Here is a 20,585-nt window from a genome sequence, read left to right on the forward strand (position 1 = left end):
ACCACTGAGCTAAATCCCCAGCCCTTACATAGCAATTCTTAACTTCCTCTGCTTAGAGATATTTTATAGTAGCACCAATCAGAAAATGCTCTTCAACAGAAAGAAAAATGTACTCGGCATCTCAGTCCCAGAGACTGATTAAAACAGGTACGTGAACACCATTCTAGATGCTTTCTTGATATCTCTAACATTAATGTTTACTTGAAAATAAATAATCGGCCATGCCGTGTATACTGTTTGGTAACCTAAGAGGGGGTTGTGGACACCTTTTCACCTCAATATATTCGTGTCGACGTCATGATCCCTTAATGATTACAATTAGAACTTTCTTCCATGCCCCAGTATCATCCCTTATATCCTCTCCCTCTCACTTCCTTTCTCTTGTCTGTAATAATCTCCCTTCTAATTCTGTGTTACCTTTTTTAGATTCCACGTATTAGGGGAAACGTGATCGTTGCCTTTCTGAGTCTGGCTTATTTTGCTTCACATGGTGATCTCCAAGTCCACCAGTTTTCCTGCTGATGACACAATTTCTTTCTTCTTTAAGGCTGAATAGTACTCTGTTGGTCAATGGAGCACATTTTCTTTGTCCATTCATCTGTGGATGGGCACTGAGGCTGGCTCCATATCTTGGCTCTCGTGAATTGTGCTGCAGTAATTGTGGGCTTTAATTGCTCTGTGCATACACAAGGAGTGGGGTAGCTGGGTCATGTGGTAGCTCTGGTTTTAGTTTTTGCAGACACCCCCATACACATTTCCATAGAGACTCTACTAGTTTACATTCCCATCAGCAGGATAGAAGGGCTGCTTTTCCCCATAGCCTCACCAGCGTTTATTGTTTTTTTTTTTTTTTCCTGGTCTTTTTCTGTACCAGGGATCGAACTCAGGACCTTGCACTTGCCAGCCAGGTGCTGGCACCACTAAGCTAAATCTCCAGACCCATTTATTGTTTTGTATACTCCTGGTGACAGCCATTCTGACTGGGGAGAGAGGGGATCTCAGTGTAGTTTCGATTTACACTTCCCTGAAGGCTACAGATCTTGAACACTTTCATATACTTGTTGGCCACTTGTACTTGTTCTTTAGAAAAATGTCTGCTCACTTCAGTTGCCCACTTATCGTTGGACTGTTTGATTTGGTATTAATTCTCTGTCGCGGGAGTAGCTGACAAAGACTTTCTCCCATTCTCTAGGCTGTCCCTTCACTCTGTTAGTTGTTTCCTTTACTGTACAGAACTTTTTAGAATTTGCTATAATGCCAGTTGCTGATTCTTGCTATTATTTCTTATGCTTTTGGAGCTCAGCTCTGGAAGTCTTTGCCTGTGCCTGTGGCTTCATGTGTTTCCACTGTACCTTTTTCAGTCAGTTTCAAAGTTTCCATCTTAGACCTAGGCCTTTGATTTTTGTATAGGGTAAGAGATAGCAATCTAATTTCACTGTTCTACATATAGATATCCAGGTTTCCTTGCACCATCGGTTAAAGAGGCTGTCTTTTTTCCAACATATATTTTTGGCTCCTTTGTCCAGAATCAGATAGCTGTAGCTACATGGGTTTGTTTCTGTGTCCTCTACTCTATTCCATTGGCCTATATGGCAATTTTTGTGCCAGTACCATGCTGCTTTTGTTACTATGTCTTTGTAATATAATTTGAAATTAGGTCTTGCTGTGTAGCCCAGGCTGGCTTTAAACCAACTGTGCAAGCCCTCGGTTATAATGTGGATTTTTGGATAGAAATAATTTTATAAGAAAAAGATCATGCTTTTTAAAAAAACACACACACATTTAATTGAAATTTTCTTGACTTTACCAGAAAGCAAACAACATGATCTTAATTAGCCCTCTTGGGTTTTCCCAGGGCTGAGGTAGTCATGGCCTCTGCATCTTCTGCAGCTCTGGGAGTCGGGCGCTGTTGTCACTTCACGCACGAAGTGCTCCGAGGACTTTCCAGGGAGCTCTGGAGCCCAGATAAACAAATGCGCACAGGGTCGCTCCAGCACCCTTACCCACAACCCCAGGGCACTGACCTCAGGTGAAAGCAAACACCTTTCTGAACTTTGGGTGAATACTTCTTTCTTATAAGGCGTGTGAGGTCCCAAAGGGACATCGACGCCAGCGGTGAGATTGAGGAAGCCACCAAGATGTGGTGACGCCGTGACAACCGCGCTCCACTGCGGACCGCAGGGCTGGCTTTTCCCTCTCGCCTCTCCCTGCCCCACCCCTTCCACCCCGTTTTTACTGTGTGTGGTTCCCTCTCAGAGTTTAAGGTCTCTACAGTGTGTACCCTTACCATCCCCCCAGTTGTTTTTTTGCCTTTGTTTTATAGTTACACGAATTTAATGTCCATCACTCTAGTTCGGTGCTTACTACAGTTTATCCCTCTTAGAGTTATTTTGGTTTACTTTTTGGTTGGCTTGATTTCATTATCAAGTAATTTCCCTGAGAGAGGCTCATCGGTGCTTTATTCCCTTTGTTTTTTTCTTGCCAGACTGTGTGCTTTTGCTTCGGTATTTGAACAACTTGGCTGGGTAGATTTCTCTGCCCCACTTTCTTTTCTTCTGAGTATAAATCTGTAAATATTTCTTTGTTGTCTTCAGACACTGGATGTGGCTATGAGGAACCTGGGATTGGCATGATTATTTTTTCCCTTGTAGCCTTCCTGCATGGATGGCTGAAGGTTTTTTTTTTTTTTTTTTTTTTTTTTTTTTTTTTTTTTTTTTGTTTTTTTTTTTGTCTTGATCCTTGAAATTAAAAAAGCCAAACTAAGCTATGTCCTGCCCATTTTGCCTGGAAGGCAGTGTGTTCTCTAGATGCACAGATGAACTCTTTCCTTCATCAGGGAAATGTCTGGTGTCCTTGTGCTAAAATCAGCTCCCCTGACCCTTCTTTCCCTTCTCCTCTTCCTCCTCCCATCTGTCCTTTCTTCTGTGGTTTTCCAGCCGTCCTTGCCCTGTCTCCTCGTTGTCTGTCCTCGATAGCTGTCATCTGCTCTTAAATTGCTTTAATCATTTTGTCTTACTTTTCTGCCTTTCTTTGAGATTCTTTTAAGCCATTTCTTTAATATTTAAATTCCACCCTTATCTCATATTCTTGCTGTTTATAATTTTCTCAGCTCCTATAATGATGTTATTTTTATTTTTTTGTCTTCTTAGCTCTGAAATACCCCTCCTCACTTCAATACTCTATTTTAATGAATTCAGATTTTTATTTATTTCATTTTTATGGCCTGAAAGTCCATTTTTGCAGGGGATTTTGTTTTATGTTTCCTTACACCATGAGTTCTTTGTTTCTTGCTTGATTGATTGTTTCCTTCCTCTTTTCCCTCCTTCCTTCTTTAGTTCCTTTCTTCTTTTCTCCCTTCCTTTCTTCCTCCTCTGTAGTAAATTTGCATAGTTGTAAGACCATTTATTTTCATCCGGTTAGTACTCAGGATGAGATTCACCTGCATTTTGAGTATCACTATATCGTCATTTTCACTGCTGTAGTTTTCTGCTCTCCGAACGCTACACAAGCCCTTGGTCCTCCTGTGGTGGGTGGGTATTTAGATTGCTCATTATTTTGTGCTAATCCAAGCATTGCCACCCTTAACAGTTTTGTGTAGGTGGCTTCCGAGAGTTATGCCTACCGGGCTGTAGAGACCATGGTCTTCTTCTCTAGTTGGCAATGTCAAATTGTTTTTCCATTTTCAGTTTCCACTCCCACCAAGAGCACATGGGAGCTGCTGTTGTCCCAGATGCTCACCAACACTTGACATGGTTAGACTTTTATACTCTGGCCAGTCCAATGCCTATCGTGACTCAGCAATGATTTTAGCTTTCATTTTCCTTTTTCCCAGTGCTTTGGATGGTTTCTCATAAATTGCAACCTTTGTTTAGAACATCTTTGATGAAAATATATCCACTTCTAACAAGTTTGTGGAGTGCGTCCCAATTGTCAAAATTGTGCTCCTTCTGGGGTATTAGCGGTGACAAACAGGCAGGGTGGCTGCACCCAGGGAGCTCACATGGCCTTACATCAAGGAGAGAGATGTGAACAAAACACACACTCCTAAATACAACCTGCCAGGGTTCTGGCAGAAAATGACAGGGAGTTAAGAGAGAGAATAACCACAGAGGTCTCACTTAGGTGGGGATCCAGGAAATGCAGATAAAGACAAATAAATAAACATTGCAGTGGGCAGACTGTTGGCTTCTCCATCAGCAGTATGACGGTACTCCATAGATCACCTAAGAGGATAATGTGGATTCATACTTGTTCTTATGGAAAAAAATAGCAAGACATAACATTAAATGACGACAGCATTTGTCAAACCTGAAAGTGTAGCATGATTCCATTTTTGTAAAATTACCTGTGTTTTTATGATCACACCGGGAGCATTGGGAACTCTGTATGGGAAACTGCGGTTGGTAGACTTCCAGGTATGTTTATTTCCTCTCTTTATACTCTGGTGGGTTGCTTGCATTTTTCTTAAACAAATAGTCTTACGTTCTGTGTAAACAGTAACAAAGAAAATTCATCAGAGTGTACATACACCATCAGGAGTTTGTTTCTGTTTCATTCCCTGCTCTTTTTCTAAAAGTCTTTGCTCAAGCATGCTACTCAAAAAAACTTACTGGGGACTGAATGTCATTAAAATATAAAAAATGGACTTCACAGATCCCATAAATCACAGAGACCCTGCTTCACATGGACTCTTGCTTTTCTCTGTGAGTTTTCCCCCAGGCAGTGAATCTAATACAGCCCACCCCACTACAGGAGAGATGAGCAAGTTGAGCTGCATTTGGAATTAATTTTGTACAATTTTCTAAGATGCATAGATCTTTTCTGAGAAACTTAAGTCTCATGATATTTTTAAAGACTTCCGCTGTAGATTCCAAATTTCCTGTGCACATCAAGGACATTTTACTAAACCTGCTCCTTATTCCTTTCGCCGATCAAGACTCCAAGTTCCAGCAGATTTTTAAGAAAGTCTTAATCACCCACCAAGTGCATGGTTATTTTGTTTGTCTTCTTATCTAAGTTAGCAGGAAAAAATGAATTCAAGTGAAGTGGGATGGTGGAAAATATTGGAGAATATTGTTATTACTCAGTAATAAACAGCAGGAAAGCCTGTAGAAAGAAAACCAATCTTCACAGTATTTTTATGAGTCGTAAAAATCAGTGGTTAACCTACTTCACTGTGGTGTAGGAATCTCCAAAACAAAACTCATTTACCCAGGTCTTTGCCAAAAAAAAAAAAAAAAAATTAAGAGAGAATGATTCAAGAAATGTCCAAAGTGTACTATGTTTATGCAGTCCTGATATGAATTACTTTCCTTACCATGAAATCAACTTCTATTTTTAATAAAATGTTGCCAGCATGTGTGTTTGATTGGCCTGACTTAATCAGGGGCAGCTTCACAGTGGGGAGCGGCTTGAAGTATATTAGGAAAGATGTATCAAACTGGCAGATCCACCAAGTATTTTTAGCGCTGCAATTTGAGGTAGATCTATTGTATGTGCTGTTTTCCCCCAAGAAGCTTGTCTGCCTTGTCAACTGAGAAGCGGAGACTGGGAATGCTCCTCAGTAGTGAATTCATCAATTAAACATCTGAAGTTCAGTACCTGCCACAGTAACCTTTTTGATCAATTTTTGGGGAGAAGAATTTGAAGAGGTTTTGGTTAAAAAAATAAATAATAAATAATAAATAAATAAATAAGATGGTTGAATAGCCCCGTCAAGTCGATTTTTATGAATGCAGCACTCTCAATTTTAATTCATTGCAGTTCTCAAAGTCAGTTGAAAAGATTGAAAAAGCCCTCAGCGCCGGGGATCCCTCCAGAGGTGGCTACGTCTCTTTGAATTACCTCAAGGTTGTCCTGGACACCTTTGTTTACCGGCTACCAAGGAGAACGTTCCTCCAGTTAATGAAAAGGTAAGAGTCCCACTGTTTCCTTGACATCTTTTTTTCCCCCCAGACGTGAAATGTGAGGGAAAGGAAGAGCTTCATTTATATTTTATTAGTGTTTTAGGCTCTTTATTATTGAACATTTCCAACATATAGCAAAGTGAAGAGAGTAATGGAGTCCGCTCTCATCCCGGCTGTCCTCCCGTCCTGCCAGTGCTTCGTCAGCTCGGCCTCAGACTCCACAGTTCCTGTCTGTCTCTCTGAAAGGTGCAAGCTCTTTTTAAAAAAGATGATAATATTATTTCCACATCGCATTGCATTATCAATACTATTAATAACTCTCCAGCCAGGACTCCTGTATAACCGCTTGTCTCATATTCTCTTTTCTAATCTTAGGTGAATCAGAGCCAAGCTAAGTCAGAATATTGCTGTTGGTTGATTCTCCACGATTCCTTTTTAACCTATAGGCTTCCTGTCCGTTTTAACTTGGGAGTAATCTGGATGGTGGTGATGGGAGTTTCTTACAGCCTGGCTTTGACTCCTGCAACCCACGGTGGCAGTTCATGCTCCCCGTCTCCCTCCCACACCCCCACCCCGAACAACCATTGTTGATTGTACTTAGATCCATTAATTCACTAGGGACCACAAAGGGGTGATATTCTACGTCTGTCATTTCTTCCTCGGTCACTGGTTGGATCACTTCAGCGAGGGAAACCTTCCTTTCACCAACTGTCGGGCAACAGAGGCACTGTAGTGTAACAAAGGCAGGAGAGCTTTGGTTCTGTCCCCTCCTTTACTGCTTTTCAAAATTATCAGCTGGTTCCCTACCACCCTCCACAAGTGAGCAATGGGTGGGTTTTCTTAACTATTCTTGTTAACAAATATTATGAAGGTACAGATTTAAACTTATTTGAAGTGTTTCAACTCCTGACAGTTTTATTCTTTCTTAAAATTTATTTATTTTGGTATCAGGGATTGAACTCAGGACCTTGCCCTTGCCAGGCAGGCATGGTGTCACTGAGCTAAATCCCTGGGCCCCTGACAGTTTTATTCTTATTGACAGTTGCTCCCTCTCAGCAGTGGGGCCTTGTCTGGAGGCTCCTGAGTCAGTCATTGTGACTTCAATAGTGTTTGATTGCTTTCTTGATTTCCAGGATGATTAAAAAATGCTCTGGGCTCATCTTATACATCCTCTCCTTGAGACCCAGAATCCGCCATTTCTCCAAGGGTCCATGGTTCCTTTCGGTTGGAAATCTGGTCTGTATAGACCAAACTCTGAGCAAGGAATACACTCTGTCTGGTTTTTTGTTTTTGTTTTGTTTTTTCTGGTTTTGGTTTTGTTTTTTTTGAGACAGGGTCTCACTATGTAGTTGAGACTGACCTGGAACTCACTATGTAGCCCAGGCTGGTCTCAAACTCACAGCGATCCTCCTGCCTCAGCCTCCGGAGTGCTGGGATTACAGGCGTGCGCCACCATGCCTGGCTTTCTGTCTGTTTTTAATTCCTGGTATAACTTTTCTCGGGGGCAGTAGAGTAGAGCTAATGGAAGATTGTCCAGTATAACTTGGGTAACTGGTGTATGCTTTGGGGTTACCCCAAAAAGAGAGGCCCGAGAAAAGGGGAAGGAAACACAACATGAACCTGAAGTGTTGGATCCATTCCTGAGAGTCTTCCACTTATTTGACAACACTTTCCATGTCCAGTCAGAATTCTACACTGAGCAGCAAACTTGGCCCTAGGACTCAGTCTTTCCATGTTTCAGAAAACAGCCTTATTGTTCTGCCTACACAAGGTGGAATTTTCAAGTTACTTTCTTAGATAGTTAAGCATGATCTAGACATTTCATGTATCACTTTCAAAATTATACAAATACTAATGTAATCCACTGAGTTAGGACTGGCCTGGCATACGAGCAACTTGGGTTAGGGTTGGAATTTTAGTTCTAACTAAGAATGAAGTCTTGAATTTCGATCTGAATGCCGGCCACTGGTGCTTCCAGATGGTCTCAAATACAGATTTAACCCTATTTGTACTGAAAGGAACATGACAACATCCTTTCCTGTGTGGAGCTCATTGAGAGATCCTGGGCCAATGTCTCTCTGAGGACACTGAGGTCTGCCTGTGTATAGGAGAGAAACTTTGGCATCTGTGTAGAGGAGCCTGAGCCTTCATTTGACCAACGTGAATTACAGTCAGCCCTCATGAACTATTTAAGTTCATAATAGTTTTATAATTTTATAGCAATAACAAAAAACAAAAGGATCATCTTCCACCTCATCTAACAATTTTTATTGTCCTACATTCTCTTCTGTTTTGTATCCACATACATATATAATTTTTACATATTTGTAATCAGGGCTAGACATTTTTCATATTGTCTTCATAGTAATTTTAGCAGATACACAAAATGTCGTTCAGCCAACATTTACTGAGTGCCTTTTTCTGCCAGACATTGTGGTGGGTGCTAAAAATACAGAAATAAATAAATAGTTCTACACCCAGCATGACTTAGTGGGGTGACAAATAGAATGAGTATATCCGGGCCCAGGGTGACCAGGGCCGCAGGGATGCAGAGATCACTGAGTCCCATTTCTTCACTCACCCAGAATTCTCAGGGGTACAGGGGCACAAGAGGCAAAAGCAGAGCAGCTGCCGAGTGTAGTATTACTGATCACAGGTTGAGCATCCCTAATCCAAAAGCCCAAATCTCAAATGCTCCAAAATCTCAACTTTTTAGTGTTGACATGACACCTCAAGTATCTTGACTATATTTTGTGATCCTCCTGCCTCATCAGCCTCCCCAGTAACTGGGATTATAGGTGTGTACTGCTGTATCCAGTTGCCACTGGAAGTTTGATAGTGAAGTTTCAAATATGTAGATTGTTTTGATAGTACAGATATTTAACACTATTTTTTCATTAAGTTTATTGGTACTTTTTAGGTATACAGTACAGTTACAGTCATCACTGGGGTGTTGTACCTTTACATGATGTATCTTGGTTCTTATTTTTTCCCCATAATCCTGCCCTCCCTTAATCCCCTCCACCTTTCCCTATTTACAAATATTTTAACACTGTTAATTCTTCCAATCCATGAACATGGGATGTCTTCCCATTTATTTGTGCTTTCAATTTATTTTTCTTTTTTTTTCTCATTGAGTTTATTGGTACATTTTAGGTATACAGTACAGTTATACTCATCATTGGGATCTTGTACCTTTACATGACAGGTCTTGGTTCTCTCCCCCCCTGCCCTTATCCCTGCCTTCCCTTCACCCCCTCCTCCCTTCCCTATTTACAAATACTTTATTTCCAGCTTTTAATTTTGTTGCTTTTTTTTCTTTTCCCTTCCTTTCCCCTACCCTTCCCACTTTCCTTACACCTTTAGCTCCTTCCTTTCTTCCTATTTCACACTGTCAATTATACCATTAGGATCATACCAGAGAAACTATTTGGTATTTATACACGTGTGACTTATTTATTTCACTTAGGAGTATATCCTCAATATTTTCCCCATGAATGGCTCTAATTTCTCATTCTTTATGGCTGAGTAGTACTCCTTTTTTTTTTTTTTGTGGGTTGAGGTGGAATCTCAGTGTTGTTTTCATCTGCATCTCTCAAATGACCAGTGATGTGGAACATTTTTTCATATATTTACTTGATGCTTTTGAGAAATGTCTGTTCATTTCAAATGCCCATTTTTTAATTGGGTCTTTATATTTGGGGGGCTGATTTTTTTTGAGTTCTTTATATATTCTAGGTAATAGTCCTTTGTCTGAGGAGCAGCTGGTAAAAATTTTTCCAACATTGTAGGTTGTCTCTTAGTTCTGTTGATGGTTTCTTTTGCAGCACAGAAGCTTTTAATACGGTGAGATCTCAGTTGTTCTTTGTGTTAGTTCCCGTGCTGCTCTGGATTTGTTCATAAAGTCTTTTCCTATGCCATTATCTTCAAGAGTTCTGCCTAACTTATCTTCCAGAAAATTTAGTGTCTCTTTTTTAATATTTAGATCTTTAATCCACTTGAATTTTAGTTTAGTGCATGGTGAAAGATTCTTTTTTTTGAGACAGGGTCTCTATATGTAATTCATGCTGGCCTCAAACTCACAGCAATCCTCCTGTTTCAGCCTGTAGAGCATTGGGATTACAGGCATGCACCACCATGCCTAGCCTCACTCATTAGTGTTTTACCATTTTCACCTCATTGGTTTTATTTATTTATTTATTTATTTTGGTACCGAACTCTGGTCCTTGTGCTTACAAAGCAGGCAGTGGAACCACTGAGCTAAATTCCATGGCAGTTATATTTATTCTTAAGTATTTTATCTTATTACCTTTGGTAGGTATTGTAAATGGGGTTATTCTGCTGACTTCTTTTTTTTGGGAAGGGGTCCATTGTTAATGTATAGAAATGCTACTAATTTTTGTGTGTTAACTTTGTATCTTGCAACTTTTCTGCATTCATTTATTAGTTTTAACAGGTTTTGTGTGTGTGTATGTGTGTGTATTTGTAATCTTTAGGGTTTTTCATATGTAAGATCCTATTATCAGCAAATGGTGACAATTTCACCTCTTCCTACACAGGTGCTTATTTCTTTCTCTTGTGTACTTGTTATGGCAAGGCTATCCAATACTAAGTTGAATAGAAGTGATGAGAAGAGGCATCCTTTCTTGCTGTAGATCTGAGTAAAGGGCTTTAACTTTCTGTGGAGTTAGATGTGGCTTAACATATATAGTCTTTATTGTGCCTAGGTCCATTCCTTCTATACCTAATTTGTTGAGTGATTTTTTAAAAATGTATGATTGGATGCTGAGTTTTGTTAATTGATTTTTCTGCATCTAGTAAAATGATCATATAGTTTTTGTTCTTTGTTCTTTGAATGTGATGTCTCACATTTATTGATTTGCTTAGGTTGAACCATCTTTGCATTGTGGGAATAAACTATACTGGATCATGGCGAATGATCCTTCCAGTGTGTTGTTTAATTTAGTTAATTTTGTTAAGTATTTTTGCATCCGTTTAAGAATAATACTGGTCTGTAGTTTTCTTTTCTTTCTTTCTTTTTTTTTTTTTTTTTTTTTTTTTTTTTTGTAGTGGGTATTGAACTCAGGACCTTGCACTTGTGAGGGAGGTGTGGTGCCACTGAGCTAAGTCCCTGGCCCCTGGTCTATAGTTTTCTATTCTTTGCTATTAGCTAATTATGGCTTTGTAGGGAGAGTTTGGAAGTATTCCTACTCCTCAAATTTTTCAAAGGGTTTGCAAAGGATTGGTATTTATCTCTTAAATGTTTTTGTAGGAAAAAGGATACACCTTGAGACCATGATTCTAAGTGAAGTAAATCAGTCAGGGAAGTTTAAATATTACTTGGTTTCTCTTGGTTTGAGAAACCCAAAGTATAAATAATTTAAAGGCAAAATAATGAAAGATACATGATAGGAATCAGGGAGGTAGACTCTGTGAAGATGGGAATGGGTGTGGGGATAGGGAAGATGGAACCATGGGGAGGGAAAGAGATGGTAAAAGATGAAAATGCACTGTGTCAACATACCAGTTCCCCAAGATGAATGTAGTACTGTGTATAGTAAACGTAAGATAACAAACAAACTACAACAAGATCAACCTGATGAAGCCTCTTGCCCCAAATTAATCTCTAAATATTTGCCACAAACTTTCTCTATTGATTCAAAGCCAAGTACAGAGGGAAAATACAAAATAAAATTCTTTTTTAAATGTTTGGTAGGATTTAGCAAAGACATCATCAGGCCCTTGGGATTTTGTTGATGAGAGACTTTCATTATTAATTCAATCTCTTTACCCACTCTTGGTCTGCTCATGTTTCTCCTTCATGATTCAGTTTTGATACATTGCAGGTGCCAAGAGGAATGGATCTATTTCTTCTAGGTCATCCAGTTTTTTGGCATATAATTGTATTTCTGTGATATCAGTTTTAATATATCTTCTTTCATTTCTGATTTTATATCTTTAAATGTCTCGTTTTTCATTTCTGATTTTGAGTCCTCTCTTTTTCTCAGTCTGGCTAGAGGATATCTATTTTATCTTTTTTTAAAAAAATCAACTCTTACTGTCGTTGATCTTTTAAAATTGTTTATCTCATCTCTGTTTCATTTACTTCTTTGATTCTTTTTTTGTTTGTTTGTTTGTTTTGTACTGGGGATTGAACTCAGGTCCTTGCACTTGCAAGGCAGGCAGAGGAACCACTGAGCTAAATTCCCAGCTCATTTACTTCTTGATCTTAGATTTTACCTTCTGCTGACACTGGGCTTAGTTTCTTCTTTTTCTCTTTCTTTGATGTATAAGATCAAGTTACTTATTTGAGTTCTTATTTTTTAATGTTGGCATTTGTTGCTGTAAACTGAGAATTGCTTTTGTTGTATCTCATAATTTTGGTATGTATGTTTACATTTTCATTTATCTCAAAATATTTTTTATTTCTATTTTAATTTCCTTATTTAGTTCCATGCACTTGCACATGCTTTCTCCTGCTCTTTGAGTGGAAGAGCTGGACAGGATTGCAGGTTGTGTGGGGCCACTGACTGGGTTGGATGGCCTGTGCTTTGCTCAGGAGAAAGACACAGGTGACGTTTGCTCCTTCCCTGTGCAGGCCTGAGCTGGGCTGAGAACTCCCAGGTGTGGCACATTTAGCCCCTGCTCTTTGTTGACGTGCTGGGAGGCGGTCAGGAGTGGCCTTTAAGGTCATACCAGATACTGTTGAACTGCTAGGTAGGTGCAGTGACCCCTGCTCCAGGCTGAAGTTCACTGCTGTGGTTGCTTCCTTTCCTGGGAGAACCCCCGGGGTGAGATCCACGGCCAGTCTGGGAGGCTGGCTGTGTAGAATTTCCCCTCTACTTGTGAAAGTGGTCAGCTCAGCTTTGTGGGTGGCCAAGTGGTACCTCTAGTGGTACCAGCAGAGTTCCCAAGCTCTGGCTCAGAAAGCTGCCACCAATCCTTGTGTGTAGCTCACCATGGGCCGCTCCTCCTCGCTCTGTGTCTGCCTGGCCCAGATGGCCTCCCTATGCTATTTCCTTGCATTCTCTCTGAGGTGAGAAAGGGAAGCGTCTTGTGTTTCCACCTCTGGTTCCCCTTTTTCTGTGTAGAAACTGGTCCTGTGGTGCCCTTGCTGTGAGAGGAGGTGATGTGGTCAGGGTGACGTCATTCCCTCTACCTTTTCTGTTTTCATTCCACTCCACGCAGGGCACTTGGGCTGAGTGTCAAATCACCATGGAGAGGTGCTGGTGGATCTTTCTGTGGGGGTCACGAGGGCTTTGACTTCCCGTACTGACACCAAGTATCACTTTTGCGAATCTCTGTAAGCACAGCCAAAGCATGGTCTGAAAAGCGCAGTGGCATACGAGGCTATTAATATGGTGTGACTGTTCTAGTTTCATATTCTTCCTGGCATTGATTATTAACATTGTTCTAAAATATTGATAACTTAAGAGGTAGAAAGTAGTGCCTGGTTTTGTTTTAATTTATATTCCTGGGAGTAATATGGAGGTTGGACTTTTCACTGTCCCTGTGTACTGATCATGTCTCCCCTGGTGTGTATTTTCTTCATGTCCTAATTGCCTAATGGTGCAAACAGAGGGCATTTTAAGTGATTTTCATCACCTTTATGCTTAGTTTTTTTAATAATTAGATAATTATTAAAAGGCAACCTTTTGCTGTCATAAGAAGTGAGGCAGTTATTTTCTCGGTTCACTGTTTCTCTTTCATTAGCAATGATACCTCACTATTTTGAGGTTTGTATTTTAATATAATCAAATACATTAATCTTGTTTTGTAAAATGTCTTCTATTGTTTGAAATCTATCAATTCATCATTCTTACCCAGGCTTGATTAAAAAATCGTATTCTATTCTGCTTGTTTTTCTTATTCTTCAAAACACAACACTTTAATCCATTGTTATATAAATTGGGTGTCCAACTTAAAAAAATGTTTTTCCAGATAGTCTATTTTCCTTCCAGTCTCTCTTAAATAATTCTTTTATTTCCCCATTGTTTGTAATGCCTACTTTGCCATATCTTCAATTCATGATTTGGTTCAACTTATATTTCCTTTTTTTTCTATCAAGCTTGATTTCTTTTTCTTTTCTTTTCTTTTTTTGGTACCAGGAATCGAACTTGGGACCTTGTGCTTATGAGGCAGGCGGCGGAACCACTGAGCTAAATCCCCGGCCCCAAGCTAGATTTCTATTGTACATGGACAATTGTATATAATAAGGTTCTGTCTACAGTGGTCCATCCATTGTATAAAAATAGCCTTTTTATTTTCTGTTCTGTTTTTAGAGATTACATTGGCCCCTGTCACAGTCATTTGCTTTTAACTTATTTTTAAAATTTAAATGATGATTGTTAAGAACTTAGGACTGATTTTGTCATCTCCCAACTCCCAGGAGAAAGTGGGAGCACCCAACATTGCTGGAGACGGCACCCTTAACCCCTCTCTACCCCTGACTCAGAGCGTCGCTGGAAACCCTAACCCACCTTTCAAATGTAGGCTTAATCGTTCTGTTAACTTACTAGGACAAGTCCATGTTTATATGCAGCACATTTTGCCTGCCTTTTTTGTGATTTAAGAGATCCCTAAAAAGAACTTGGATACAACTGTTCACAGCAGCTTACTTCATAATCATCCCACACTAGAAACAACCCAAATGTAGCTCAGCAGGTGAAGAGATGAAATGAACTAATCTGGCCATGAAAGGGAGGAATTTTCAGCAGAAAAAGAGCAGGCTACAGTGTGGATAAATGGCAGAGACATTATGCCGAGCACAAGAAACCAATCTCAGAAGCTGTGAATGGAGGGTGCTGCTGGTGTGACGTTCTGCAAAAGGCAAAACAGTAAGGATGGAAACGAGATTGGGGGTTTGCAAGGTCAGAGGCTGAGGTAAGGGAGAGCAAATCTCTAGGGGAGAGGGAGGTGCTGTGGGGTGACGGGGCTGCTGTGTGGCCTAGGTGTTGGAATCCGTGAGAATTGAAACAGGTAAAAGCTCACGAAGCTGAAAATAAAAAGTCAAGCATGCTTCATTTTAGTTTAAGAAATAAAGTTTAAATCACCTGTCTATTCTTTTTTCTAAAGCAAACAATACAGGGGACAATAAAGAAGGAGCTAAAATAAAATCTCAAATCTCTGCCTAGAAATTATTTGAGGAATGATTCTTTCTATCCAATTTCTGAATGTATAGGACAGACAAAAACACTCCAAATAGATGTCTTTTGAATTTGTTATTTTCTTTAAATACTCAGTATCTGGGATTTAAAGGAAAATCCCTAAGAGCCTGGTTAATGAGGCATGAAATCTTGACCTAAGTAATATTTTAGTGACTTTAAAAGCTATTTTCCTTAGAGATGTATTGTAACGAAGTGGTGGGCTTTAATTGAACAGTTAACTTGACCTTTATCCCTACCTCCCCGTGTGTTTCAGCACTGCCTAGCCTTTCACATAAAACAGATCTGTGAAGGATAAGCTAGTGTTTAAGGAGAGAGAATGAGTGTGAGCGTGGGGCCGGCCCCACGACCCGTGCAGCTGCCAGAGAGGGCACTTGGTCCACGCGCCACGCAAGCGGGTCAGGGACCTCGCCAGCGGAGAACACGCCGTTCACGCTGGTGGCATCAGGAGCCTGGCAGAAGTTACGCAGACAGAACAAATAAACCACACAGCCCAGACGATACGAGGTGGAGAAGCAACATGCTGGGAGGTGTTTTCCGTGATTGCCAAAGCCTTTCTAGTCCCATGTCTCAGGTCTCTTTTGTTTGGATGACCTGTGGAAAAGTCAAGATGGAGGAGATCTGTGCTTAGGGGAGGGTGTGATCCAGAGGGAAGCGGGGATGTCTGGGGGCTGACGGCACCACGCAGTGTCCTGATTTGATCGTGCTCCGGACGCACACTGCTCAGGGTCCACGCTAAAAGGAGAAGCGCGAGTTTCTTCCAGGATCTTTGACCCAAGGATGAAGGCAGGATAAGGAGATTGGCTCAGGGGCTGGCGTCTCCAGCTGGGAGAGTGGAAGCCACTGGCAGACCTTGACCGGAAGGGGCTGGACAGGAAGCAGTTACTGAAAGTGAACCGGTGCTGTGACTGGAGGAGAGGATCTCCGCAGGTGATGAGATCTCGGCGGAAGAGTGTGACCGTCACCAAGCAGTAGCCTGGAAGGGACAGCGCTGGGCCTCCCCACATCCGCTGGTGCCCACCAGGGCTCGACATCCCTACGTGAGACTGGGTGGCCAAGCGAAGGCTTCATTTGAGGGATGAAAACCCTGTGACCTCTCAGGGATGGAGACCCTGCCAGCTGCCACGATACTGCAGGGAGAGGCAGGGCCAGTTTTGTCCTCACCCAGCATTTAAGCTGTGAGCTCAACTCAGGCTTCTTCCAGAGGCTGTAGGAAAACAGCAATGGCATGTTACAGAGCTGCGGACGTTCTCATTAGTGTGACAGATCGGGAGATCTAAATCGGTGGTAATAGTGTCCCCTGTCCTTTCTCTGCCAGGGTCCTTGCTAGGGAACACTTCTCTGGTGAGGGGCCCAGCCTTCCTGTTTAAAGGATCTTAGTTCCCAATGACCTGGACAGGCTGTACCTCCAGGAGACCCACACCCCAGCCCCTCATATGCACGCATAGTCTCTCGGCTGAGTCTGCAGTGGCATCCACAGCCAAGTGGCCAAATGTCTCACCACGCCGGTGCTCCCGTGTGCCAGATGGGGTAGGGCCACCGGTCCCGCGATGGGGTCCACCCCACACCTGCACCAGCAGAAGCGCCCCCGTGGGTTCAAGGCTGTGTTGCATCTGATACCATGGTGTCTGATGGATGCAGTATTCCGGAAGATCCCAGTGACGGTGGCAGTGGGAGCATCTCAGGTGGGGAAGACAGTGCCACCTCTGGGACAAGTGTATCCCTGTGTTCGCTGGGGTCGGGGGCCAGTGTGCCCTTGACCGGGTGTCTGCAAAGTCCACTACAGCAAGGGGCCAGACTGAGGGCTCTGCCTTGGCCCCTGCCATTGGCAGGACGGGCTCTTTTAGCAGGGTGGTTCCAGCTCAGCTTTAGTGACAAGAAGTCTGTAGTTTTGAACCAACGCATTGCCCCCATTCCTGCCAGCAAGGTCCCTTTGGTGTGAAGGGTCCAAGTAAGCACGGAGTTACCTTTGGAAATGATTGGCTGACATCTTTGGAACAGGTCATCTTTTATCCTCCGTGCTTGCCTTCCGGTGGCATTTAAGGGTGACACACACATCCTTACTTGCTGAGCTTGTCTTCTGAGGTTCAGCAGATGCCTCTTTCCAGGGCCTCTTTTGTCACCAGTCTTTTTTTTTTTTTTTTCTGCTTTAATTGAGTTTACTGGTACATTTTAGGGATACAGTACAGTTACATTCATTGTTGGGATCTTGTACCTCTACTTGACAAGTCTTGATTCTCATATTTTCCCCTTACCCCTACCCTCCCTTCCCCCCCTCCTCCCCTCCCCATCTACAAACACTTTATTTCCATCTTTTCCTTATCTCACATTTTTTTCTTTTCCCTTATTACCCTTCCCCTACCCATCTCACCTTCCCTACACCTTTAGCTCCTTTCTTCCCATTTCTCAATGTCAGTAATCTTATTAGGATCTTTCAGTGTCATTCTCACCGGGTTCCTGGATCAGTCAGCAAGTACGTCAGTCAGTCCGTCAGTCACTGCCCATGAGTCAAAATGTGGATCCAGACTCTCCTCAGTGGACAGTTCAGTCCACTTGGAGGTCCAGTGCTGTCCCTCAGGGCCACCCTGGAAAGGTCTGTTGAGTGCACAAAGTAGCTCTTTGGACCGCCGCAGGACCCCCTGGGCAGAGCTCCTTCACATTTTATTGCCACAAGAAGCAGGCGAGATGACATACACTGGAGATACAGTGTCCTGCTCTGCACCCACATAAAGGGAGCCTTCGCTGATGTTGATGGAAAACTCCCGTTTGCTGCGTCTGCGGAGGCATAGCAGACTAGCGTTTGCACTGGCCATACCGGTGAACTAAAGGAAACAGGATAGAAATCAGCACCTCATCTTTTTATTCTTCAGCGGTGGCTCTGGTCTGGTTTGCCCAGGGTGAGCAAGCACAGGGAACCATTACTTCCTGTCTACTCTTTTGGTGATGGGTTGGCATTTCCGCTTCCTGTCATGATAGCTCTTACTTCATGGATCAGAGAGCCTAGGTGGCGATTATTCAATGACCAGGACTCTCTTCCCATTGTGTATTCTGGAGCTGGTAAGGTAACCACAGGATAACTCTGTAATCCACCGTGAAACGGATGCAGCCTCCATTTGTCCCTCCCCGAGCCTCCACGTGCCCCAGCAGACCATGCTGGCCCTGTGGCTCTCCAGGGATTGTCACCATCAGAGCCCCCGGATGCCTGTGTGCTCTTCTTCCTTACCACACAGTTGCCTTGGCAAATGGATGAGGGTTCTTTGCCACAAGGTTTGTGCCAAGATTCTCTGGACCCTCTGGCAAGATTGGAAGAAACTTCCCAGCGTGAACCAGTGGCTGTGCTGTGGGCTGATCTTTAAGGGTGTCCAGGCCCCTACTTCAGCTGAGGGGTTTGGGCAGTGTCACATGTGGGACTGTGCCAGGCTGGTGAGATGGAGAGGTGCTGGTGGGGAGGCGGAGGGCCCCGTCATCTCCTCCAGCAGACCCTTGGGGATGTGGGGTTCAGGGGGCTTGGGAAAGGGGATGCCACACCCTCGGGACATACTCTCAGCAGCATATGGCCGTTCGAGAACCAAGTGAACCACAGCGAGTTGTGTGGCACGCTGTGGATGAGATGGGCCGGAGAGGGGAGATGAACAGGAGCTGAGGCACCAAGCAGGGAGCTGTGAGGCTGCCGGGTTGCATCCTCCTCGCCCTGCCATCACCTGGGCAGGGAGAGGCGTCCCAGAGCCCTGCGAGGAGGAGGCAGCTTGCGTATTTGCAGGCGGTGGGAGAACAGGCCAGGTGGCAGAGCTCAGGAGTTTGATTTTGGACACATTAAGCTCGAGATAAGCCCTGTTAGAACAAAATCCAGTGCTGGTGAGGAGCAGGCTGCTGGGACTACCGAGAAGTCCGGGCTTCGCAGCTTCCGGGTCAGGAGAGAGAGTCCTGGAGACGGAAGAGAGGACAAGGTTGCCCAGGAAGACGATGTGGGTGGAGAAGCGAGGCCGACGAGGGGTGGAAGCTTCAGACGGGGGCAGCCCATGGCCCTCTGCCTTGGGTCTTTTCTGGATCCTCCTCTCGCCGTTTCTACCTGTCGCAGTTGTGCCCTGCCCTCCACCACAGTCTCGGCTCCCGTGCCACGTGCCAGCTGTCACCGGTCCCTGTGACCCCCCGATGAGCCCCTGCCCTTGTTACTCCTTGTCGCCTCTCTGATGGCAGACATCTGCTGCATGGATGAGACTTAGGGAGCAGGGTGACACGTTCGTATGTTCCTTCTCCCCTCTCCGTGACGGAGCCATGTGCAGCCGCGTCTCCCCCTGGCTGTGTGGGCTGCGGAGGATGGATGGGGAAAACGTGGCTCCCAGGCTCAGAATCCAGAGGCAGTAGAAGGGCCCGCTGTGGCACCGCTAAGGGTTAAAAAAAATCAGCTTCTCCTTGTGATTTTGGCTACTAATGGTTATTCATGGGATTTCTAGTAAAATGATGTTCCTTCTAAAGCAAACTGTATTTATTCATGCTGATTATGAAAGCCATGCATGCTCAAAATGGAAAACAGGGGAAAGCATAAGGAAAAAAATGAACCACCCATAATTGTAACAGCCACAGACAGCTACTATTAATATTTTGCTCTATTTCCTTTCAGAGTTTCTTTTGTGTATGAATGTACACACATTTGCATACATGCCTAACATAGTCGAGACCATATGAGGTATAAATTATGTTCTGTTTTCTCACGGAATATATTAGGAACGTTTTTCATGTTGTTAAGAAAGAACTCAAATTAATTTTTAATGGCTGCCTCATGTTTTGCCAACCCTCAAGTCAAAGGGTTTGAGCATCTTTAAGGTTTATGGCTCCATTTTGCTAAAACACACTTCAGGTAGGTGCTGATTTATTCTTACAGGGGAGGCTCGTGGGCATGCTCTGTGCCAATATTTAACGTGGCTGTTTTGAAAATCCTCGTGGGCGTGATGGGCAGACAGAGCCTTTTGTTGTTTTGACTTGAATGCCCTTGACTGCCCCTGAGGTCATGTGCTTTTCTTGTTTGACACTTTCATGTACTTTGTCATTCATGTCCTTGCCCATTTTATTTTCTTTCGATCTTTCTTGTTTTTGGTACCGGGGATCGAACTCAGGACCTTGTGTTTGTGAGGCAGGTGGCAGCATCACTGAGCTACATCCCGGGCCCTTCCTTGTCCATGTTCTGTGTTTTTAGTTTTTCTTTACCCTAAAGCTTTATTGAAGTACACATGAGTTATCGAAGATAAACAGTTTTTCTTCAGTGTGCTGTGCATATTATAATGCGTCCCAGCCATGGTGTGCGTTTGCCTGATGGAGATGGAGAACACCTCCTCACCACAAACCTCACTCTGACCCTTTGTGGTCTCCCTCAGCCCTCACCTCCAGCGTGCTGCCTGTCCCTAACGCTAGAGTTCTGCCTCTTCAGGAGTTCCCTCAATGGGAATCACACAGCGGGTAGCGTTTTGTGCTTGACTCCTTTTGCTTACCATCTTCTGTCTTTTTGATCCTGGGGATT

At 43.1% G+C, this 20,585-nt stretch overlaps 1 protein-coding gene across 11 annotated transcripts in view; it reads left to right on the plus strand.

Annotated features, from left to right (window-relative positions):
- Efcab6 (EF-hand calcium binding domain 6) overlaps positions 1-20,585 on the plus strand; it is a 210,288-nt gene that overhangs the window by 78,938 nt on the left and 110,765 nt on the right. For 8 of the 11 annotated variants that reach the window (XM_010634369.3, XM_033766188.1, XM_033766187.1 and 5 more), the window contains 2 exons: positions 5,764-5,912; positions 6,042-6,152. In XM_010634369.3, the coding sequence (XP_010632671.1) occupies positions 5,764-5,912; positions 6,042-6,152 (260 nt within the window). Of the gene's footprint in view, positions 1-5,763; positions 5,913-6,041; positions 6,153-20,585 lie in introns of those variants that run through there. The other 3 variants (XM_010634367.2, XM_010634370.2, XM_010634377.2) reach the window with 2 other exon arrangements.

This window comes from Fukomys damarensis, unplaced genomic scaffold (assembly GCF_012274545.1).
Source record: "Fukomys damarensis isolate Sample0158 unplaced genomic scaffold, DMR_v1.0_HiC HiC_scaffold_19, whole genome shotgun sequence".
Taxonomy (NCBI): Eukaryota; Metazoa; Chordata; class Mammalia; order Rodentia; family Bathyergidae; genus Fukomys; species Fukomys damarensis.